Source organism: Drosophila navojoa, chromosome 3, assembly GCF_054131105.1.
Source record: "Drosophila navojoa isolate 15081-1374.11 chromosome 3, UAZ_NAV_1.0, whole genome shotgun sequence".
NCBI lineage: Eukaryota > Metazoa > Arthropoda > Insecta > Diptera > Drosophilidae > Drosophila > Drosophila navojoa.
The window spans coordinates 23,532,982-23,557,818 of record NC_142891.1 but is presented as its reverse complement, the minus strand read 5'-3'; the positions used below and the strand labels follow the sequence as shown (position 1 = coordinate 23,557,818).

At 39.7% G+C, this 24,837-nt stretch overlaps 1 protein-coding gene and 2 long non-coding RNA genes across 4 annotated transcripts; 1 reads left to right on the top strand and 2 right to left on the bottom strand.

Moving 5' to 3' along the window:
* Positions 1 to 860: 860 nt before the first annotated feature.
* Positions 861 to 24,767, bottom strand: LOC149091894 (uncharacterized). The gene is made up of 2 exons (XR_016196418.1): positions 24,724 to 24,767; positions 861 to 933 (listed from the first exon to the last, which is right to left on the bottom strand). It is a non-coding gene; the product is annotated as an uncharacterized LOC149091894 (long non-coding RNA).
* LOC149091895 (uncharacterized) lies at positions 13,863 to 17,318 on the bottom strand. The gene is made up of 2 exons (XM_089257004.1): positions 17,073 to 17,318; positions 13,863 to 16,448 (listed from the first exon to the last, which is right to left on the bottom strand). The coding sequence occupies exons 1-2, from the start codon at positions 17,316 to 17,318 to the stop codon at positions 15,996 to 15,998; spliced, it is 699 nt and encodes a 232-aa protein (XP_089113130.1). The 3' UTR covers positions 13,863 to 15,995.
* LOC115565702 (uncharacterized) lies at positions 17,973 to 19,593 on the top strand. Of its 2 annotated transcripts, XR_016196507.1 has the most exons (5): positions 17,973 to 18,203; positions 18,270 to 18,559; positions 18,669 to 18,978; positions 19,037 to 19,204; positions 19,287 to 19,593. It is a non-coding gene; the product is annotated as an uncharacterized LOC115565702 (long non-coding RNA). The 2 variants fall into 2 exon arrangements; XR_016196506.1 differs by having other exon boundaries at positions 19,037 to 19,593.
* Positions 24,768 to 24,837: the final 70 nt, after the last annotated feature.

Below are 24,837 nucleotides of genomic sequence, written 5' to 3'. Positions count from 1 at the left end.
TCGCTTGAGGCTCGATCAGTGAAAAAATCTCATACCAAAATCAGTGCGCTGCTAGCCGTCAAACGAAAAGCATGCGTTTTAATATGAAGTCTAACTGCGCGCCTAATTTTTCATACCCTGTCTCTTTCTATGCCCTTTCCTTTTAGAGAGTATATGTAACTCTTGAAAGCGTTTGCCATGCTCATGTAAAATGTTAGTGTCATGTCATTATCTTATATTTCGATCTATCTATAATTTTAGTAACTTTTATATATATTAATTATAATTGTTTTAGTAATATTCCTAACGAGTTTATTAAAGTATTGCATAACAAAATTACATTGGATTTCGTTTGCTCGTTACTTGTGGGAAGGGTATGAAAGCGTTGGCACGCATAAAGAACATGTATTCGCTACGAAATTGTAACGGCAAATTTGCCGTTGGTCGACCGTGTGGCCTGGACACACCAGTGCTGCCATGTTAGCCATTAAGTTGCTAGATTTAGCAATTTTGAATTTGAGTTTGCAATATTGTTTTTTTAATTGCTATTAGCCACAAATATAGCTATTTAGCAATTTAGTGATTTTTCATCTAAAAAGAACTCAACCTATTTAAAATTATAATAATATCAATAAATCGCACAATTTTGTGAACAATAGTTTGATAGTTATGAACAATAAGTAGTTCACAGATTCATCAAAAGTGATCGAGTTTTGCCACATTTATTAAAAGTTTAATTAAATATGCCAAAAGCCTAAACCCAAAAATTTCGAGAGCTTAAAAAGTGGATTTGCGAGGATGCCACAGACTCAACAAGGGCCTATTGCGCCCATTGCAAGTGCACTTTTGGCGCGAAGCTTTATGATGAGCGCCACTACGCATTAAAAAAAAAAAAAAAAAAAAAAAAAAAAAAAAAAAAAAAAAAAAAAAAAAAAAAAAAAAAAAACATATAAGCTTGCATTTGAGAAAATATTGAAAGAGCTACAGCTGAACTTTCGCGATCGGGAAATAAGATTGACATGCGTTAATTTTATTAAAGAATTTATATTACAACTTTGCGAAAGTTAACACTGTTGATTTAGGTTTGCATGCATATGTACATTAATTTTTTATTTTATTTAAGATTACCTGATTATTTTGAAGTAATGGAGAAAATCAATATATTTTTCCCTTCAAAATATTTTGAACCCCTATAAAGGCAAAGAATGTTTAAATGTTTTGAAATATTTTGAATGTAAAAACATTGATGATGTATTAATTCAAATTGAAAAGTTGCGTGTCGTAAGTTGGGAATCTATTACCGACAGCAACTGCATTTTGAGTTGAGGTATGTAGCTACAGAGATGCTGAAAATAACAACCCATTTCATGAAAAAGCTATGTTTGCAATTAAGTTGATCTAATTGATCTCCAAATGAATTTGGTGAAAAGCAAATTACGCAACAGCATGGGAATGAATGCTATTTTAAAAATAAGGTTAGTTTCTATAATTCGGTGCAACAAAACAAATTGAAAATAAACTAATTATTGTTGAGTTTATTTCTACAGATGGTCAGCTGGCGGATATGATGACGAAGCCTCTACCAGCAATGACATTCCTAAGTCTGGGTGATCAGGTGTGTTTGACTGAAGATTAACAAAATGCTCTATGAAGCTACATACATTTGAAGAAAAATATTTGAATATTTAATTTTGCCTTTATTTGTTCATTTTGTATGGAACCCATTATTTTGTTTCTTAAATTCATATTGAATGTTAAATTTTTGTTATCTTATTTTATAATTGAATGTTTAATTTTTCTTTAATTTTAAATTGAAATTTAAATAATATTGTTATTATTTAGAATGATCTGGTTGTGTTTTGTCTGGGCTTCCCCAATCCGTCGCAACGAATGTTGTACTATGTTATTTTAATTATTCCCCAGAAAGCAACTTAAGAAATCATGTACAATTAAATTAATGTATTATAATTTTTGGCATTAAATGTTTTATTTGTATCGATCGACGTTTCTTTTGAGGAGGTGTGTTAAGTATTGACTTTCATCAACATGTTTAGAAACACGTATGTTGCATCATATAGCAATAGTTTGCAACATTGTGAAATTCATTTTACATGCAAAAGCAGCATCGATCGCCATTTTGATTGTCGCGATGCTAGTCTAGAAACATTGTGTCTGACGAATTTGACTAGCACGCATTGAATGTTGCTGCGTCTCGGTTTGTCTTGTTGCGACTCTTGAGCTGTGTAGATCGATGTGCTGTGCCGTGCTCAAATCAAAATATGTCACAATATAAAGTGTATCAACTACTGTGTTCTTATTTCGGGCCTGGTTTTTCAACAATATCATTTATGAGCAGTTGGTTTTTTTTTTGTTTATATGGGTTAAGGTTTTGAAGTTTTATTGTGCTTATTTTTGAGGGATTTATTTGGTTTTAAATTTTTTTTGTACATATACATATATTAAAACCATACGAGGTATTCCAATAACCCCTTTTTGAGTTTATTGTCTATTAATTCTGCCTATTTGGGCGCGCCGGCAACTTACGTTAGCTGTCGCAACTTACAAACATTTACAATTATGTCATCATAATGATGACAGCTGCATGTCAACTCCTGTTGATCTTCATACGTCACGATCGGAGAATCAGGTTCCTTGGTTGTCTTCTTTTGAGCCTCCTAGGAGGGTGGTATGTGATGAGTATGCTTGCTAGCCAGCCTATTTCTGTGCCGCTCCAATCTGTCGTACCGACTCGAGTGCTGGTTTATTGCATCAAAAACAGTGGCGATTTTCAGGTCCCTGTGCAGTATGGTGTTTCTAACAAATCACTCGAAGCCGGTAAGCAATCTCATTATTTTATACTGGGTGGCCTGGATTCGATGAATTTGGCTATCACAAGCCAGCCCAGATTTGACATCCATATCTCCATAAAAAAATTTACTGCGCGAGCAGAGAAACCAATAGTGCTTCTTCACAGCCGCACGAAAGCGCATTGTTATCGTCGTTACGTGATTCGAAAAGGTGAGCCTGCGATCCAGTATCACTCCGAGATATTTGGCATCATTCGCCTGCGGCACTGGATTTCCCTCCAGGAGCACGGCTGGCGGCGTTCTCCGCCTCAGCGTATAGCAAACATTGACTGATGTGCTGCTGTTAATGGCAATATTCCATATCCTTGCCCAGTCCGCAAATGTATGCCGTCAGCTGCATCGTGCTCGCATCGGGTCTTGTAGGTGATGCATACATCTGCTAAGGTGACAAGCTTAGATGAACCATACAGGCTACTGTCAGGCTGCGGCATATCGTGGCTATACTGGCAGTATAACAGGGAGCCAAGGACACCACCTTGTGGTGTGGGGAATCACTACCGGTGGCAGTATTTAAGTTATGGAATAAAGAATACACTAAGCTTCACTTTCATATCATTTCGTTTATTGGCTTAAATTCTAATCGGCTGCTCGCGTTCACCAGCTGTTCTCCGCTGCTCGTAAACTAATCAATTCTCTGCTAGTCAGCAGCCTCCACGTCTCCGCCGCGCGATCCGCCTCGGCGTCGGCCCTTCGAACTTTCGCCGCGAAGGGCAGGGTTGCATTGCTGACCGCCGCGACTTGCGCGCGTCCCTTGACCCAATTTAAAAATTATGTGAGGCGGTTCGGCGAGCCGCCTTACAACCTCTTTGGTTGCACTTTCCTGCTCCCCAGAGCCAATGGGACGCATTCCAATCATCCGCAATGACGAATTTAGAACGATGATGCTCTAGAATCCTTTCAAATTCATCTGTAGTCCAGACAAACCTTGGTGGACAGTGGAATGCCCCAATGCTGATAGAGCCCACAGCCGTTTGAATAGCTGCTGACGCAAGCAGCATTTTTGTAGTGGCTATTGGTGTTGGCGGAAGTGGACCAGGCTAGACCGGATTAGGATAGCTGCTCCTCCTTTGGCGTTGCCGGTACTTTGGTCGTCAGCAATAAAGGCCTCAAAACCAAATATTTGTGGTGCTTGTGATTCCTTGCAATGTGTTTTGCTGAGCACCAATACATCTATCTCGTGTTGCCGCACGAAGCACGCTACTTTGTGCAGCTTCGTGGCAACACCGTCGGCGTTCCACACAAGGATGCACAGCGGCATTATTATGGAGTCTTCTGCGCTTGAAGAGCTGTGAGCAAATTCAGTATTTGCCCCTGCTGCTGTGTCTTTTGTTGTTGCTATTTCAGCAGAATCATCGTTAGCTCCATCTGCTTCTCTTGGAGTGAGCGGAGAGGACTAATGCTTTCATTAAGTGCTTTCAAAAAGACATCAATGTTACCGCTGGCCATCGGATGATGTAGTTCCTTCATTGTCCTTTGGCGGCTGCGGCTCTTGTCCTTAACCGGCTGCTGTTGCTCTTCATGTTGGGCTTCATTGTTGGTTTGGTTGTTTTAATAACCAATTGTACAACGTGTTTCTCTGTACATTTATATGTCTAGGATTGTGGTTTGGTAAGTACCATGGTGGGTGCTTTGAATTTAGGTCGCAACCTATTATTATCTTGTCATTATTACTGCTTAATGTATCCTTAATTAGCTTAAGGTCACTAAGCAGTAGTGGACTGTTTGGACGTTTATATAGGGATGCTATCGCTAAGTGTTGTATATTGTTATTTGGGTTTCGGATGGGGATTTGTATTGCCACAGCTTTAATATGTTGAAGCTGTGGGATCTCTATAATTTTATATTGGATTCCTTCTTGCAGACAAATGGCCACAGAGGTTGCATGGTCGCCATGTTTTGACCTCTGTGGCAATTTTGTATGCTTTGCGTTTAATTTTTGTCTTATAAATTCATAGTTTGCTAGTTTTGGGGAGTTTCTGTTATTTAGACGGTGTTCAGCTATTAGTAGGGCCAGGGCTGTGTGTCTATTAAGGATACTGTCGCTTTGTTTATTATTTTGTTATTGCTATTTATTTTCGAGTTTTGTTTTGCTTGTAATTTTTCTTTTATTAAAATTTTAACAGGACAAATGTTTGCATTGGCTGTGTGGTTGCCTTTGCAATTTACGCATTGTACTTTTGAATTTTGGATTTCTTTGGAAATTGGACATTCTCCTGGTGAGTGGGAGTTGGTGCATTTATATCTGTTTAATCGTTTGCGATTTTTTTATTTGGAGATGCCAGAATTTATCTTTGAAAGGTTTAATTGATATTACTTCTATTTCATTGTTGGTTTCTAATAGAGCTGTTTTAATTTCTGCTTCTGTGAAGCATGTTGGGGGCAGTTTTTTTTTTTGGGTAAAGTGTTTTATATTATGAGCATTGACTAGGATAATATTCTTATTTATTATATTTAACTTATAGCTTTTCTTAGGGATATAGGTAAATAGCATAACGTCTAGTTCTCTAGGAGAGGTGATATATATTATGATGGCCGGAATTCTGATGCTGTTTTGGTGAGTTGGTTCCTCGTTGTTGCTGCTGGTATTATTGTTGCTGTCGTTATTGTTGTCATCGATTTTCCCTGGTTTGTTGCCTCTTGTTGTTGTTAATGTTGCTTTCCAACGGTGGGAAGTTGTCGTCATCTATTTCGCGCATATTGTCGTCTATTGCGCCAGAGTCGTTCTCTTGTGGATATAGGGCTGCGAATTTGTAGCCCTGTAGTATGTTAATGTTTGTTGCGTTGTTGTTTTCTTGATTATTAGTGGTTTTATTTTTAGTTTGTTGTATTTGATGAATTTGTTGTTGAAATTGTTCTTGTTGTTTTTGGATATGTTGTTGAAATGCGAAGTGATATAAGTTCTTCGGCCAACATAGCATGATGTTTTTTATTTAGGGTTATTTGCTCGTTGCCATCAATTTCTTTGGATTCATAGGCGATTAAGTCAATGTCATCATCTAGGCTTTTGCCTGAGAATGTTGGTGATTTATTTAATTTTGTTCGTACATTTTGAGTGATTCGCCGGCCGGCCTTTATTTGGCGTTGGTTTATCAACACTTTTGCTGATAGTTTTTTCTTCATTCCTTCTCGGGTTCATATCACTCTTCGAAGATAGTTTTTTCTGCACTGCACAGTTTGTGTCTTTGTTCAATTATTTGCTCTTTCTATTTACAGGATCACGCTCTCTAAAGTTTATACATATCTCGGTGTTTTCTGCGTTATACACATACATATTATATATGAACATTAAAAAACCATCTCGATATACAATTATGCTGAGACACCGACAAATTGTTTGGTTGTTTGCAACATCTGTGTTGAAAATGTAACTGGAATTAGCATGAACATAAGCATACATGTAATCTGGCAGCACTATACGAAGAATGTAATTAAAATTTTTTTCTGTTTATATTATTACTCTTTAATTAACCTTTAACCGAATCACTTCGTTTTTACTCTCGCTGGCATTGCATCGAAAGCAATTATTATGCTACTGAGCAGTTTACCAGATATGTACGTGGGATAAAGAGAGTGTAAAGCAGAAACGCAAGCTGTGTATACCCACTAGAGGGCTGCATGAGTGCCAGAAAAAACGTACTCGAGTTAACAATGCTCATATTGAATTGAGCGGAACCGAGGCCAACTCATAAATGGATGAGTAAGTGAGTGCGCTCATATATGACTCAGAGGCACAATATTCTATTAAACGAGAAAGTGTCGAATAAATGTGAGGCCGGGTATATGAGTTGCTTCACTGAGTTAATGAGTGGCGTCGCTGCTAGCAGAGAAAAAAAATTAGCGAAAAAACGAAGAGCAATGTAATCCTGTGTGTGTGCATCCTTTCACCCTTCACATAACGAAATCCAATGTAATTTTGTTATGCAATACTTAAATAAATTCGTTAGGAGTATTATTATTTGCTCAGTTTGATATTTTGTATACAGCAATTATAATTAATATAGAAGTTAATAAAATTATGTATATATCGATATATAAGATAATGACATGACACTAACATTTTACATGAGCATGGCAAACCCTTTCAAGAGTTACATATACTCTCTAAAAGGAAAGGGCATAGAAAGAGACAAAACATGAAAAAATAGTAGGTGCGCAGTTAAGCTTCATATTAAAACACATGCTTTTCGTTTGAGGGCTCTCAGCGCACTGATTTTGGTTTGAGATTTTTCACTGATCGAGCCTCAAGCGACGGAGCCGAGCAAATATGAAGTGTTGACACGAACATATGTGTGCACTCAAAGACTCGAGTCACTCAACGCGAATATGCTTCAGATAACTGTTGTATTCCTCTTTAGGTCTTATTTATTCATATTCATTATACTGAAGGCAGAGGGTTATGAGTCATAGAGTCCATGCGAACTCCAGCTCACTCAACTATATTCTGCCTCGGACTCACTCACTCAGTCTTATCTCGAATGGACTCTATTTTGCTAGGTTATGAGTGCGGCCATGCAGCCCTCTAATATCCACGCACAAGACAAATCGAAAGAACGGTATAGACAGTTCAACGGAAAGTGTTTCAACTGCGACAAATTTGGGCACCGAGCATGCGAATGGAAATCAAAGAAGAGGAAGGAAAAGTGGTACAGCGTCTGCGTAGATGATTGGTTGTATGTGTGGGGTATTATTTATATTAGGGCGATGAATGTATACTGGTATGTCTGCTAGGTATATGGTGAAGAGGGTGGGTGCTATTAGCGAGCCTTGTGGGACTCCTGCTGTTATATCCCTTAACATTGAGTTCTCTGTATCACCTGTTACATAAAAGGTACGATCTGTCAGGTAGCTTAGTATCGTCCGTGTTATGTTCTTGTCAAAATTTAATGTGTCCATTTTGTAAACTAGTCCATTAGTCCATACTGTGTCGAATGCTTTTTCCATATCAAGTGCACAGACTATTACTGCACGCTTTTTTGAAATATTGTTGTATATAAATGAATTGGCTATTGCTAGTGCATTATTAATTGATAATTTTTCTCTAAAGCCTATCTGGAATGGTTTGAGGATTTGGTGTGTTTCCAAATGTTTTTTTATTAGCTCTAGTAACATTTTTTCGTATAACAGACTGACAGCGGATAGGATTGATATCGGTCTGAAACCTTTTTAGTTTATGTGGATCCATTTTTGGTTTAGGTATTGGTATAGCCTTGCTACGTTTCCAGATGACTGGGAAGTAGATTATATTAAAGCATTGATTAAAGAGGATGTCTATATGTTTTGTTAGTCTAGTAATTTCATTGTTAACGTGTCTGGTGTGTTGGTTGTGTGTTGGGTTGTTATTTAATGTATCGTTTTGTCTGTGAACTTGTTCGTATTGCCATGCTAATGCGTTTATTTTTGGAAATGTGGTTTTTAATTCTGTTGAAGTCTGTATATCTATGTCTATTTTAGTTTTTTCTGTTGGTGTTAATATTATGTCATTTACGAGCAATTTACTTTTTTGTTTGTATGGGTGAAGTTGTTGGAGCTTTATTGTACTTATTTTTGAGGGGTTTATTTTCTTATTTGTATTTGTTTATTGATTTCGTGTTTGAGGTTTATTGTTAGTTGGTGTAGCTGATTTCTAATTTGGGATGACAGGTTTAGGGTTTGTTTACGCAGGATATTTCTAATGCTTTGCCTATGCTTAATTAGTGCTAAGCATTGTGGGCTTAGTTTTATTGTGGGATTTGGTTTGGAAGAGGGGATTTGGATTTTTGGGATGGCTGATGGGGAATTTATTGCTAGGTTAAGAGCTGTGTTTAGAGTTTCTATGTGTTATTAAGGTTATTATTTGGTTATTCTTTTTTGGTATTGAGTTTAAGTTTTCTAGTATTATTTTGTTCCACATTAGTGTGTTTATGTTGTTGTAGTCGTGTGTTATTTTTGGTCTGTTTTTTAGTATGTGATGTTGGGCATTTTGTAAGATTATTTGTACTCCTAGATGGTCAGAGGGGAAATCATTAGTGGTGTGGCAGATATTGTAGGTTGTAATGGATAGATTGGTGTAGGTTATGAAGTAGTCTATGGAGGTAGCTGTCCTATTGTTTGCACGGGTTGGCTCTAATGGAAGGTGCATTATGAGACTTGGTTGTTTTAGTCACCATTTGTATAGTGTGTTTCCCTGTACATTTATATGTCTAAGGTTATGGTTTGGTAGGTACCATGTTGGGTGCTTTGAATTTAGGTCACAACCTATTATTATCTTGTCGTTGATGCTGCTTAGTGTGTCCTTAATTAGCTGAAGGTCACTAAGCAGTAGTGGACTGTTTGGACGTTTATACAGGGATGCTATCGCTAAGTGTTGTATAGTGTTATTTGGGCTTCGGATGGGGATTTGTATAGCAACAGCTTCAATATGTTGAAGCTGTGGGATCTCTATGATTTTATATTGGGTACCTTTTTGCAGACAAATGGCCACAGAGGTTGCATGGACGCCATGTTTTGACCTCTGTGGCAATTTAGTATGCTTTGCGTTTAATTTTTGTCCTATAAATTCATAGTTTGCTAGTTTTGGGGAGTTTCTGTTATTTAGACGGTGTTCAGCTATTAGTAGGGCCAGGGGTCTGTGTCTATTAAGGTATATGTCTAGTTTATGTTTTTTGTGCAGATACTAGTGAGTTTACATTTTGAAATATTATTTTGTTAATCATTGGACTATTTGGAAAAAGAAGTCTAGTAGGAGGGTTCGTTTGAGTTTGACTTTCTCGCTATCGTTTATTTTGCTGGTTGGGTATTTCTGTATAAGGTTTCTCATAATACTTATGCAGTCCGTTATATTTTTGCCAAATAATTTTTCGGTGTCTGAGCATAATTGTTGTATTTCGAGAGTGGGTTTTTTAATGTTTGTATGTAATTGGTTGCCTTTGCAGTTTACACATTGGACTTTTGCGTTTGGGTTTTCTTTGGTGATGAGACAGTTTCCTGGTGGGTGGGAGTTGGTGCATTTTATGCACCGTTGGCATGTATGACATTGATGGATCTTGTTATTTTATATTAGTGGGTTCTATTATAACTTTACAGTTTAAATGATTTTTATATTTAATATTTGTTTAATCGTTTGCGATTTTTTGTCTGGAGATGCCAGAATTTTTCTTTGAAAGGTTTTAGTGCTATTATTTCTATTTTATTGTTGGTTTATAATAATGCTGTTTTATTTCTAGTTCTGTGAAGCAGTGTTATTATCATGAGGTTGTAAGGCTTGAGAAAGTTAGGGGTATATGTGTAATAGTTTCTTTTATTATTTGATAGAATCTCTTTGAGTTGGACAAAATGTTTTAAATGACAAACATTGATTGAATGCTTTTAGTTATTATATTCAACCTATAACTATTCTTGGGGATATTGGGCAGCATACCGTCTATTTCTTTAGTGGCCGTGTTACACACTGTGATGGCCGGAATTCCGATGTTGTTTGGATCATTCTTGTTGCTGTCGTTATTGTTGATGTTGTCGCTGTTGCTCCTGTCCATGTGCACAGAGGAGGCGTGGCAAAGCGCAAAAGTTTATATCTCCTAAAGTATAAGAGCTATAGGCTTCAAATTTGGATAATTAAGTTACCAGTAACCTCCTCTATCGATTCTTCAAATTATATTGTTACGCCTCTTAAGCTGACCAAAAATGAAGTGTCTACGCCCAGTAGGGTCGTGGCAAATCGAGAAAAACTGAACTTTCTAGTGTATTAGAGCAAAACTTAGCTACTAAATTGCTGATGGGGTGTGAATGAGTATTCCGCAGTTGGTAACGCCCGACTGCAACGTTCTTGTCTTATAGGTTAGTGTGCGTATTTTGGTTAGTCTATTATTTTGGCAGGTATGGGGGAGTTTGTGTTTGGTTGAAAATGTGGGCTATGCTCTGGAATTGTATTTTTGCTCTTCTTAGTATGTGTTCTATGTGTTTTTGAAATTGGAGTCTTGTGTATATGTATATTTTGGGGGTGAAATTTCGTGCGTTTTTTCGGATATTATATGTTTTGAGTCCTTTAAATATGCAACCAATACTTTTATCATTATTTATTTTTATTTTCCAAGCTATGAAGTAGTTGTTTAGTTGAATTAGATATCTATTCAGGTTCATTTCGGCTGTCACTGCCCATGCACCTGCCGATAGTAATAAGATGTCATCTGCATAGATGATTGGTTGTATGTGTGGGGTATTATTTATATTAGGGGGATGTATGTATTCTGGTATGTCTGCTAGGTATATGTTGAAGACGGTGGGTGCTCTTAACATTGAGCTCTCTGTATCACCTGGTCCTGTTACATAATCGGTACGAGTATCGTCCGTGTTATGTTCTTGTCGAAATTCAATCTGTCCATTTTGTAAACGAATCCGTTAGTCCACCCTTCGTCAAATGCCTTTTGTTCGTCTTTACGGACTTAACTGCTTTAGGTTGACTGTTGTCCACAAAGTTTGGAGGCTGCTTCACATACACAGTTTCATGAAAGTCGCTGTTTAGATATGCATTTGTTATATCTACTTGAGCATATACAAACGTTTTTCTGCAGATATTGCGAGAAACATTCTGGATCGTACAGACGGTATGCCTTTGCGGTTTAAGGGTATCCAACAAAAATGTACTCGTTTCCTTTTGCCTGGAATTTGCTTGTCTTAACCTTGCCCAGAGCAAACACGCGAGGTCCAAACACTCGTAAATGCTTTACAGAACGCTTCCGATATCTCCACATTTCGAAAGGTGTGCCTCCATTTAACGCCTTTGTGGGACATCAGTTGCGCAAATACACTGCCGTTGTGACAGCCTCTGCCCACAAAAACTCACCAAGCTTTGCATGGATTAGTAGACTTTTCGCCATTTCTACTATGGTCCGGTTGGCACGCTCTGCAACGCCGTTTTTCTGAGGAATCAGTAAACTGTTTATTGACCTACTCCGTACCATTATCGCTGCGTAAAGCCTTTATTTTCTTGCCTGTTTGGCATTCTGCAAAGCTTTTACAAATATCATCTGCGAGTAATCATCAATTAATGTCACAAAAAAAAAAAGTCACATATGTACATCTGTGTGCATTAATTTAAGTACATACTCTGTACTTCGATTCATTTTTTGATTAAACGGCAAAGCACTTTATTTGGACTGGTTACAAGTATCACAATTCATTTGCACTTGCATATTGTCAACATTCATACCATGCACTAGCTGTTTATCGTTCAGCTGTTTTGAATCTGTAAAATTTATTGTCCAAATCTATTATGTCATTGCATTGTGGGCGAAACTGTGCTCATTGAATGTACTTTGTATAGATTATTTTCTTTAACAACACTTTGCCTATATTGTTTTTAATAATCGACACTTTTCCTTTAAAAGAAGTCGAGTTTTCAAATTTAGCTGCTGCGCAGCAACATACCCCTTGCAGCTACATACTTATTTGCACTATCATTATCGGCGTTTCTTTTTCAGCGTAGCTTATAAACATGTTGCGATCGCAACACATATGAGATGTTGCGCCGCTGTCTACGCACCATACGCTCTTTTTCTGCTCACCAGCAAAACAATGCATTAAACTGCTTGCTTGTTCGCTGCCCGCTCTCTTTCTGTCGTACCACTTTTCGTTCCTCTTCTTTGATTTCCATTCGCATGCTCGGTGCCCAAATTTGTCGCAGTTGAAACACTTTCCGTTGAACTGTCTATGCCGTTCTTTCGATTTGTCTTGTGCGTGGGTATATGTATGTACACAGCTTGCGTTTCTGCTTTACACTCTCTTTATCCCACGTACATATCTGGTAAACTGCTCAGTAGCATAATAATTGCTTTCGATGCAATGCAGCGAGAGTAAAAACGAAGTGATTCGGTTAAAGGTTAATTAAAGAGTAATAATATAAACAGAAACAAATTTTAATTTCATTCTTCGTATAGTGCTGCCAGATTAAATGTATGCTTATGTTCATGCTAATTCCAGTTACATTTTCAACACAGATGTTGCAAGTTGTAATAGGTAGATTTGTGGAAGTTATATAATAGTCTATGGAATTGACTTTTTGTTTGCGCGGGTTGGCTCTAATGGTGGGTGGATTATAAGATTTGGTTGTTTTAATAACCATTTGTACAACGTGTTTCCCTGTACATATACAATTATGTCTAGGATTGTGGTTTGGTAGGTACTATGTTGGGTGCTTTGAATTTAGGTCGCAACCTTTTATTATCTTGTCATTATTACTGCTTAATGTGTCTTTAATTATTTGTATTGCCACATTTTCAATATGTTGAAGGAGTGGAATCTCTATGATTTTGTATTGGTCGCCATGTTTTGACCTCTGTGGCTATTTTGTGTGCTTTACGTGCAATTTTCGGTTTATGAATTCATAGTTTGTTAGTTTTGGAAAGTTTTTGTTATTTAGCCGGTGTTCAGCTATTAGTAGGGCTAGGGGTCTGTGTTTATTAAGGTATATATTAAGTTCATATTTTTTATGTGCGGATATTAATGAGTTTACAGTTAAGTTTCTCATAATGTTTATGCACTCTGTTATATTTACACCAAACAATTTGTCGGTGTCTGAGCATAATTGTATATCGAGATGGTTTTTTAATGTTCATATATAATATGTATAATGTGTATAACGCAGAAAACACCGAGATATGTATAAACTTTAGAGAGCGTGATCCTGTAAATAGAAAGAGCAAATAATTGAACAAAGACACAAACTGTGCAGTGCAGAAAAAACTAACTTCGAAGAGTGATATGAACCCGAGAAGGAATGAAGAAAAAACTATCAGCAAAAGTGTTGATAAACCAACGCCAAATAAAGGCCGGCCGGCGAATCATTCAAAATGTACGAAACAAATTAAATAAATCACCAACATTCTCAGGCAAAAGCCTAGATGATGACATTGACTTAATCGCCTTCGAATTTTGTTTTTTTTTTTTTATTTCACAATAATTACCACATACTCAAAAAATTAACATCAATAATCATAATTTTCTCCATCCAATTCGATATTTGGGTCGAAATTGTTTCGTTATCCTTTCGTAAGTATGCATAATGTGCATAGTTTTACTAGTGCTTATTGTAATGCACCACTTCTTCGCCCATAGAGCTAAATTGTCCATATATGCTTGTTGGTGAGCTAAAGCATCTGCTTGCCAACAGTTTGCTGAGAGGACTACGACGTCATCAGCATAAGTGGCTAAGAGGATTTTGTTTCCAGAGGCAAACGTTGGACTTGGAATATCGCTGGTGTATATGTTATACAGCACTGGCCCAAGCAGGCTGCCTTGAGGCACCCCAGCGTGTATTTGCTTGGTTGCAGAGCGACAACCTCCATGGCATTCAACGATAAAAGATCGATTTGCTAAGTAGGAGCAAAGAATTCGATACAGAGCGTCAGGTAAGAGCATCTTGAGTTTGTATCTCAGACCTGAGTGCCACACTCTGTCAAATGCTTCTGTTATGTCCAGGTAGACTGCAGAGCAATACTTATGTTCTTCATATGATTTCAGAATGAACTGCGTGACTCGCCCAAGCTGTTGCTCAGCTGAGTGGGCCTTGCGAAAGCCAAATTGGTGGCTGGGTATAGCATTGGTAAGTGCGTCTTGCTCAAGCATACGGTTCAAAATTAAGAACTCTAAAATTTTAGATAAGCCAGACAAGAGACTTATTGGCCTGTATGATGAGACATTCTGCGTGGGTTTGCCAGTCTTGTGTATCATCTTGACCAGCGCTAACTTCCAGCTGGTAGGGAAATGGCCCAATCGAAGTGAGTTGTTGCATATTAAAACAAGGTATAGTATTGCACTCATTGGCAGCGCTTTGATGGTGTGATTGTCGATATTATCTAAACCAGCTGCTTTCTTCTTCTCCAGCGTGCTAATATGATTAATGACCTCTGTCGCTGTGACTGGCCGAAAAGAGACCAAGGAAGACGCTGGTGACTGACTAATTTGCGCCTCAATTTCGGCCAGGTCGCCAGGTGACGCAGAGATAAGAGGCTTGAAGCGTTGCTCAAGGTTGTCAGCGAAGACCCCAGCTTTCTCCGCCGTTGTTTTGCACCATACATTATTAGCGTTAGAGCCATTGCCATCGCTGGACTTTAATAGTGGCAGATTTGGAGCCGGCTGTCGCTTGATTTCGTTTGTAAGTCGCCAAAGCTTTTGCATACTATACCTATCTGTGGGGTCAATAGAGCTGAATAATTCTTCTTCGTATTTTTGCTTTGCAGATTTTATATCTTTGCTGATGCGATTTTACAGCCTATTGCAGATCTGCTTCGCCAGGGGATTTCGGCTTTGTAGAAGATAGCGTTTGATTTGCTTTTTGGCCTCAATCAACTGGAGAGTCTGGCTTTTGACTCGAAACCTAGATCTGGTTATCTTGCGTGGACACTGCGCATTGGCAAAGTTTGCAGCATCTTGGACGTTTCTGACGAGAATATCAACAGCATCATCAATATCATCTCTGCTGATTTCAGTGTTAAGTAAGATTCTGTCGTTTAGGTAGCTTTGAAATTTGCTTATATTAGCATTTAAATCTAGAAGATGGCCTTTTGCTTTGCTGATGATTGGCTTCTCAACGAGCTGGACTTGCAATGGGAGGTGATCCGAGTTAAGCTCAAAAGAGTCGGTGATGGCCAGCAAATCTCGCCTGATACCTTTGAAAAGCGCAAAGCCTATGGCAGATGGAGTTTGGCGTGAGTTGAAAGGGTAATGTGTTGGTGACCCAGTTGCCAGAATATTGCAATTTTCTTGGAAAATACTGTTTACTAACGCTCTGCCTCTTATACAGGATCTGGCGTTTCCCCACCATTGGCTCTTTGCGTTCCAGTCACCACCTACAAGATACGTGTCGCCCAGCGAATTCAGCAGGTTGCTGAAGTCTTGCGCAGTCCAGCTTACTTGAGGGGGGGCAGTAAATGGCCACAATATTTACGTGCTTGCCGTTTAGTAAGCTGACTGTTACTTCAACACTTTGGTGCGATTCCAAGGATGAGCAGCGCATAGCGTAATGGCAAATGTTTTGCTTAATTATAAAAGCTGCGCCACCTCTGCGCCTATTTGTAGGGTGGTTTGCCAAGTAAATTATATATCCCTCAATTATAATGTTGTCATTGTCCGTCAGGTGGGTTTCAGATATTAGCATTATATCTATATTATGCTTATTTATGTGCTCACTTGGACCAACTCTAGGTAAGCAGTCAATGTGGTCATCATCTCTATAAGTTTGTCAATTTTGGCCTCTAATCTAGAGTTATCTTGTGATGGAATAGCTGGCATGTAGGCATTTCTAGGCTGCTCAAGATTACGAGGAAAGCCCACCCCATTACTATGGTGTGTCACCCCAGATACAATAGGAGGGCGCCTACGGCGAGTGCTTAAGCTGCGGCTTCTGTTGGGCTGCGCTGACCGCTGAGCGCTTGTTTGCCTAGGCAATCTGGCTTGTTGTTGCTGCTGATTTTGTTGGGCGCGTTTTGCAACACTCTGCCTTGATTGGCGTTGCTGGCTGTTTATAGCTGCCGGCGCCGCTGGCTGTTTAAACTGGAGACCCGCGCGGAGAGCGGATGCATAGCTGGGCCCAGCATTGGTGGCTTGGGGACGCGACTGAGGGGGGGCTTGCTGAAAAACATTTGGCAAGTTTGCTCTACTGCCATGAGCAGTTGCAGTGGGGGCTGGCTTTGTCAGAGTTCTTACAATCTGGCTAAGTTGGACGGTCGATACAGGCTCTCGCTTCTTGCAAGCCTCTTTATAGGAGGGGCAACCTCTATAGCTCGCAGCATGTGGGCCCGAGCAGTTGGCGCACTTTGCTGGCGAATTGTCGCCTTTTTGCTTGCTGCACTCAACTGAGGCGTGATTTTCGCAGCATTTGACGCAAGCAAAAGGGCGGCGGCAATAGTCTTTGGTGTGCCCAAACTTTTGGCACCTGTGGCATTGGGCTACATCGCTAGATTTGAACGGCCTCTCAACTCTAACTCGCTGGTTGCCGAGCGCCGTGACCTGCAGTAAATCGGCATTGTTTTCTTTGGTGACCAGCTCAACTTCGAAGAGGTCGAGTGGCTTCTTGGTGAAACGAGATTTGATACCTCGTAGGAATCGGACGGTATGCCCCAACTTAGCCAGTTTGTCACGGATCCACTGATCCGGAGTAGAGAAATGCAGATTGCGGAGAACTGCTCTAAGCCCGCGCTCGCATTTCAGTTGAAATGTGTAATTTTCAATTTGATTCTCGTCGAGGTACTTTACCAGTTTTTGATAGGTAGCGATGTCCTTGCACTGCACCCTGAGACCATGGTTTGCAGTGGACTGAGTGGAAAAGTTAGCCTCTCCAATGGCTTCATCAAGGCGGATTAACAGCGGGATGATGTCGACGACATTTGCCAAAAATAGAGGTGCAGGCTTCGCGCTTGGGTGCGCGACGCTTGCACTAGTTAAAGTGGCGGCAGCAGCAGCAGCAGTAGTAGTAGTAGTAACAGCTAACAGCGGCAGCATTGGGTGACATGACTTGCTCTTTAGTAGCTGTGCAAACTTTACTGATGAGGCAAGTTGCCTCTCTCTGCGAGTCCTCAGTCCTGGTGGTCCGTATTAAGTCGTCAAATGGCAGGCAGTCCTCGTCACTGCCATCCAGATCAACTGCGCCCAGCTGCGCAGTCTTCTTCTTGGGGCTGTCGCCTTTTTCCGCAGTCCTCTTTGTTGCATCTAAACTTCATCACTAATTGCCTCTATTTGTAAGTTATACTCCACGAAACAAGAACAATTTATTTATTTTTTAGCTAAAATACACAACAACAATACATTGAAAAATTAGACAATTAAACAAATGTATTCAAAAACTTGAATTGACAATTTATAGTACATACCATCAGTAATGTTTTCCATTTTTAAAGTTATAAATTTTATTTTTATTTACCGCAGTACTAAACTTGAAAGTTGCGCAATCTTTCCCGCGCTTTTTTGCATACAAAGCAACTCTGGGTCAGCCGACTTGCAGCCCAGCGTTATATAGTAGGGGCAGTCCATAAAATTTTGTAAAAATTCGTTTTATATTAGTTAAGATATTTATTATTGGAAAATAAAAAAAAAATTGACAACAAAAAAATTGTATTTATGTCAAAATTTCGGGATTTTTTTCCTATAGTGCAGTGGCGCAACTAGTTGTTTGTAAATTATCTTTTTAGTTTTTAGAGACAATTTACTACTTTTATTAATGAGCCAATCTATGTTTTTCAGCCGAGCCCTAACCCTCGAGACGACAGCGGTGACATGAGTGCCGAAGTGCAGCTTTGTGTCCATAGTGACACCCAAATAAGGATGTGAAGTGCCGTTTTTAATTGCTTCATTGCCAATGCGGATATCCTGGTATGGCGTTATCCTTTCGTAAGTATGCATAATGTGCATAGTTTTACTAGTGTTTGTTGTAATGCACCACTTCTTCGCCAATAGAGCTAAATTGTCCATATATGCTTGTTGGTAAGCTAAAGGATCTGCTTGCCAACAGTTTGCTGAGAGGACTACGTCATCAGCATAAGTGGCTAAGAGGATTTTGTTTCCAGAGGCAAACGTTGGACTTGGAATATCGCTGGTGTATATGTTATACAGCACTGGCCCAAGCAGGCTGCCTTGAGGCAGCCCAGCGTGTATTTGCTTGGTTGCAGAGCGACATCCTTTATGGCATTCAACGATAAAAGATCGATTTGTTAAGTAGGAGCAAAGGATTCGATACAGAGCGTCAGGTAAGAGCATCTTGAGTTTGTATCTCAGACCTGAGTGCCACACTCTGTCAAATGCTTTTATGTCCAGGTAGACTGCAGAGCAATACTTATGTTCTTCATATGATTTCAGAATGAACTGTGTGACTCGCCCAAGCTGTTGCTCAGCTGAGTGGGCCTTGCGAAAGCCAAATTGGTGGCTGGGTATAGCATTGGTAAGTGCGTCTTGCTCAAGCATACGGTTCAAAATTAAGAACTCTAAAATTTTATATAAGCCAGACAAGAGACTTATTGGCCTGTATGATGATACATGCTGCGTGGGTTTGCCAGGCTTGTGTATCATCTTGACCAGCGCTCACTGCGCATTGGCAAAGTTTGCAGAAAGTTTCTGACGAGAATATCAACAGCATCATCAATATCATCTCTGCTGATTTCAGTGTTAAGTAAGATTCTGTCGTTTAGGTAGCTTTGAAATTTGCTTATATTAGCATTTAAATCTAGAAGATGGCCTTTTGCTTTGCTGATGATTGGCTTCTCAACGAGCTGGACTTGCAATGGGAGGTGATCCGAGTTAAGCTCAAAAGAGTCGGCGATGGCCAGCAAATCTCGCCTGATACCTTTGAAAAGCGCAAAGCCTATGGCAGATGGAGTTTGGCGTGAGTTGAAAGGGTAATGTGTTGGTGACCCAGTTGCCAGAATATTGCAATTTTCTTGGAAAATACTGTTTACTAACGCTCTGCCTCTTATACAGGATCTGGCGTTTCCCCACCATTGGCTCTTTGCGTTCCAGTCACCACCTACAAGATACGTGTCGCCCAGCGAATTCAGCAGGTTGCTGAAGTCTTGCGCAGTCCAGCTTACTTGAGGGGGGCAGTAAATGGCCACAATATTTACGTGCTTGCCGTTTAGTAAGCTGACTGTTACTTCAACACTTTGGTGCGATTCCAAGGATGAGCAGCGCATAGCGTAATGGCAAATGTTTTGCTTAATTATAAAAGCTGCGCCACCTCTGCGCCTATTTGTAGGGTGGTTTGCCAAGTAAATTATATATCCGTCAATTATAATGTTGTCATTGTCCATCAGGTGGGTTTCAGATATTAGCATTATATCTATATTATGCTTATTTATGTGCTCACTTGGACCAACTCTAGCTAGTAGGTAAGCAGTCAATGTGGTCATCATCTCTATAAGTTTGTCAATTTTGGCCTCTAATCTAGAGTTATCTTGTGATGGCATAGCTGGCATGTAGACATTTCTAGGCTGCTCAAGATTACGAGGAAAGCCCACCCCATTACTATGGTGTGTCACCCCAGATACAATAGGAGGGCGCCTACGGCGAGTGCTTAAGCTACGGCTTCTGTTGGGCTGCGCTGACCGCTGAGCGCTTGTTTGCCTAGGCAATCTGGCTTGTTGTTGCTGCTGATTTTGTTGGGCGCGTTTTGCAATACTCTGCCTTGATTCGCGTCGCTGGCTGTTTATAGCTGCCGGCACCGCTGGCTGTTTAAACTGGAGACCCGCGCGGAGAGCGGATGCATAGCTGGGCCCAGCATTGGTGGCTTGGGGACGCGACTGAGGGGGGGCTTGCTGAAAAACATTTGGCAAGTTTGCTCTACTGCCATGAGCAGTTGCAGTGGGGGCTGGCTTTGTCAGAGTTCTTACAATCTGGCTAAGCTGGACGGTCGATACAGGCTCTCGCTTCTTGCAAGCCTCTTTATAGGAGGGGCAACCTCTATAGCTCGCAGCATGTGGGCCCGAGCAGTTGGCGCACTTTGCTGGCGAATTGTCGCCTTTTTGCTTGCTGCACTCAACTGAGGCGTGATTTTCGCAGCATTTGACGCAAGCAAAAGGGCGGCGGCAATAGTCTTTGGTGTGCCCAAACTTTTGGCACCTGTGGCATTGGGCTACATCGCTAGATTTGAACGGCCTCTCAACTCTAACTCGCTGGTTGCCGAGCGCCGTGACCTGCAGTAAATCGGCATTGTTTTCTTTGGTGACCAGCTCAACTTCGAAGAGGTCGAGTGGCTTCTTGGTGAAACGAGATTTGATACCTCGTAGGAATCGGACGGTATGCCCCAACTTAGCCAGTTTGTCACGGATCCACTGATCCGGAGTAGAGAAATGCAGATTGCGGAGAACTGCTCTAAGCCCGCGCTCGCATTTCAGTTGAAATGTGTAATTTTCAATTTGATTCTCGTCGAGGTACTTTACCAGTTTTTGATAGGTAGCGATGTCCTTGCACTGCACCCTGAGACCATGGTTTGCAGTGGACTGAGTGGAAAAGTTAGCCTCTCCAATGGCTTCATCAAGGCGGATTAACAGCGGGATGATGTCGACGACATTTGCCAGAAATAGAGGTGCAGGCTTCGCGCTTGGGTGCGCGACGCTTGCACTAGTTAAAGTGGCGGCAGCAGCAGCAGCAGTAGTAGTAGTAGTAACAGCTAACAGCGGCAGCATTGGGTGACATGACTTGCTCTTTAGTATCTGTGCAAACTTTACTGACGAGGCAAGTTGCCTCTCTCTGCGAGTCCTCAGTCCTGGTGGTCCGTATTAAGTCGTCAAATGGCAGGCAGTCCTCGTCACTGCCATCCAGATCAACTGCGCCCAGCTGCGCAGTCTTTTTCTTGGGGCTGTCGCCTTTTTCCGCAGTCCTCTTTGTTGCTCTCTCACTAGAGAGCGGCTTTGTAGCACTTTGCACTGCATTTTTCGCAGCTAGATATTCAGCGACAATAGAATCCGCAGAAGTGGAAGGTATTGCCTTTAACTCTGAGCCGCAGCTCGAGAAGTTGTTGGTCGTGCCATAACCACACTTTTCTTCATCGGCACTTTTAATGGCGTGGGCGCAGGCGCTAATGGCTGCGACTTAATCGGAGAGTCGATCTCCACGTCCATATCCTCTTCACCGTCATCCGATTTAAATAGATTATTTTTTTCTGTTTGTATGTCTAGGCAGAACACACATTAATAATCCATGACCATTTTATTGACTTGTCTTTCTGAACAGTTTAAATTTGATATCCGCACTAAATACGTTTTTAATTTTATTCTTAAATGTTTGAAAAATTCATAAAGTTAGTTTTTACTTACATTTTTATTATTTCATGATGTTTAATTGCCCCTCAAAGTTGAACTTTGTATGAATGCAAAATAAGTTATCTTGGAAAAACCATGTTTTTAATTAGATAATAATAAAAATGTTAATATATAGATTCAAAAGATATTAATTTATTAATTTGTTAATTAAATGCAACTATTAATACGAACAAGCCATTTCGATTTCTATATTAAATATAATTTCAACTAAACCATTTGCCATTAAAAACAGTTTGTAATGGTCGCGAATCTTTGAGATTGATAATTGCAGCGCTTATCGTTTGCGACAACATTGTCGCCTGCGCTGCAATGCAAATGAGCTTGGGACAAGCGGAGCTTTAGCGATCGAGCTTTCGCAAAGCTTGCGCAACGCTAAAGCTTTTCGGACACGGTGGGAGAAATCCACTGTACAATCCAAAAAAACTCTTTGACATTATAAATATATTAATAAATATAAATTTAACAATTAGAATGCAAATATTATATTATTAATTTCTTTACGTCAAACATATATTCATTTCATACCACCATATTTAAATTCACATTTCAGATCACTTATCATGTACAAAGAAATACATCAGCGTTAAAATTTTATTTTATAAGACACAAGGCACATAATGCAAAAGATATACAAAATGTTGCAAAACCTTATATAGTTAAACTTTTACGTGTATATCAATATGTTTTAAATACACAGAATCAATTGAAATGCAATTGGCTAACCACCGTCAATATTTAATTTACACGAAACGTCTTATAAAAATGCAATTTTTGTAAGGGGAAATAAAACAATATTGTGCTATTAAAAAATGTGAATATATGTAATTATGTTCCTTATGTGTATATATTTCATACATATTCGAGATATATCCTTAATCTAAATAGATTTATACATTGTAAGACGTGCACTAAAAAATCTAATTGATCAATCGAGCGATTTATTTTTGAGATCAACTAAAATCTGAAAATAGTTTAAGCGAAAATAGGAATCTCCTTGTTAGAAATATTGTGGTCATGAAAAGGACCGATTTGTTGGACGTTTGCCTGCAATAAATACAAGACAGAATAGCGAAGCAATTTAAGCGCGCTCGCCACGGATACGTCTGGCCAGCTGAATGTCCTTGGGCATGATCGTGACGCGTTTGGCATGAATGGCGCACAAATTTGTATCTTCGAATAGGCCAACCAAGTAGGCTTCGCTAGCTTCCTGTAAAGCCATCACAGCTGAGCTCTGGAAACGAAGGTCAGTCTTGAAGTCCTGAGCAATTTCACGGACTAAACGCTGGAACGGCAACTTGCGAATAAGCAATTCTGTGCTCTTCTGGTAACGACGAATTTCACGCAGAGCTACTGTACCAGGGCGATAGCGATGAGGTTTTTTCACACCGCCAGTAGCTGGTGCACTTTTACATGCTGCCTTAGTAGTCAACTGCATACGAGGAGCCTTGCCTCCAGTTGATTTGCGAGCGGTCACACTTTAAAACTGAACAAAAGCTTTTTTTTTTTTTATTTTTTTTTTTACATGTTTGGTGTTTTGAGATTCTTAGTTACTTGATTTTATTTGGAGGCTTGTTTGTTTAAATTGTATATTTTTAGGAAAATCTCTCTTCTGCTCTACGCTGTTTCGTATTAGTGGATTTGTAGAATTTCGGTTTCTCTCTATAAATTTTTCTAGTATGTTGAAGTTATGTACGTCTATTGGTTTGATTTTTGCTTGTTTATACAGCTTGAAATTCGGTATGTAGTGCTGTGTGTGTGGGTCGCGTGCATTTCTACCTAGCGCGTATCGTAACATTTTTCTCTCAAAAAGTCCTAATTGTTCCATTTGTATGAATTTTATGTTAAACCAAGCTATGTATCCATGTGTTAGTATAGGCTGAATGATTTTTATACCCTGAACCCATTAAAAATGGGAAATCAGGGTATAATGTTTTTGTGTAAAAGTATGTAACAGGCAGAAGGAATCATCGCAGACCCCATAAAGTATATATATTCTTGATCAGCACGACGAACTGAGTCGATATAGCCCTGTCCGTCTGTCCGTCCGTCCGTCCGTATGAACGCCGAGATCTCAGAAGATATAAGAGCTACAGAGCTGAAATTTTGTGTGCATACTCGTGTATACCATACACAGTACGAGTTTGCTTTATTTTTTCGATAACTATCCTCATTGGAATACTATAAGACGTAGAGACTTCAGATTTAGTGTGTATATACATATGATGAATACAAACATTTTGTAATTAACAGATTTTGGATACCACGCCCCCTTCGCCCACAATTTGTAAAAAACGTATTTGAAGTACTAGAGACTTGTGCTTTGGAATGAACACACATTTTGACCATATAATTACGCCCTGAATCATTAAGATCGTATGCTTACAAAAGAAGTTATTCATCAAGTAAATTCTCATACTATTGCCCACACTGCAGTGTGCACAGTGCACTGTGGCAATATACTATACCTGTCGGGGGTGTGCTCTTCTCCGAAACTCAGTTCGACCGCATCAGAGTTGCATACAACAAAGCACTGAGAACCATATCTGGCGCTGAATATTATATTTCAAATGCTCGCATCAGATCTGAGCTGGGCGTCTTATTTGTGGACGAATTATTTAATAATATTTGCACTAAATATTATGATAGACTGCGAGTACACAGCAACAATGAGGCTAGAAGCATTGCCCACGATCCGTTTTTACCACAGCGGCTAACTATGCCCAGATACTCTAGCCTCGTCAATACTCACCTGGCTAATGAAATCGAGCTGCGCGCACAACGACAGCAGCGAAGACAAGCGGAGTTCGACGAGGAGCTACGCGCTGATTATCTTCGTCGACATCAAAGCCGTCTGGGGCGCTAAAGTCCCAGAAAAAGCGTGCAAAAAGCTTTCCACTAGTTGTCTAGTCTATGTGTTCTCTGGTTAGTGGTATAATAGAAGAAGGAAGGGCCTATATAGACAACAAAAATGACTAGATTATATTCGACGTTCGTTCTCTTCTCTTTACGATAAAAAAACAAGCAGATTTTGTGAGATAGATTTGATAGTTGTTTGTCCTGGTTAGATCAGAAGATCTCTAAAGAATATTGTTCTTTACGAAAAAAAAAAAAAAAAAAAAAAAAAAAAAAAAAAAAAAAACACTGTTTTGAGATAGATGTGATAGTTGTTCGTTCGTTCTTGTTGGGCTTCTGTACATTTTATCACATTGAAA

Excerpts from the sequence above, each read along its gene's own strand:
- LOC149091895 (XM_089257004.1), bottom strand. The coding sequence starts at position 17,318 with ATGCTGCCGCTGTTAGCTGTTACTACTACTACTACTGCTGCTGCTGCT. Across the intron at positions 16,449-17,072 it reads TCGCTACCTATCAAAAACTG|CAAGCCCCCCCTCAGTCGCG; the intron begins GTAAAGTACCTC and ends AATGTTTTTCAG.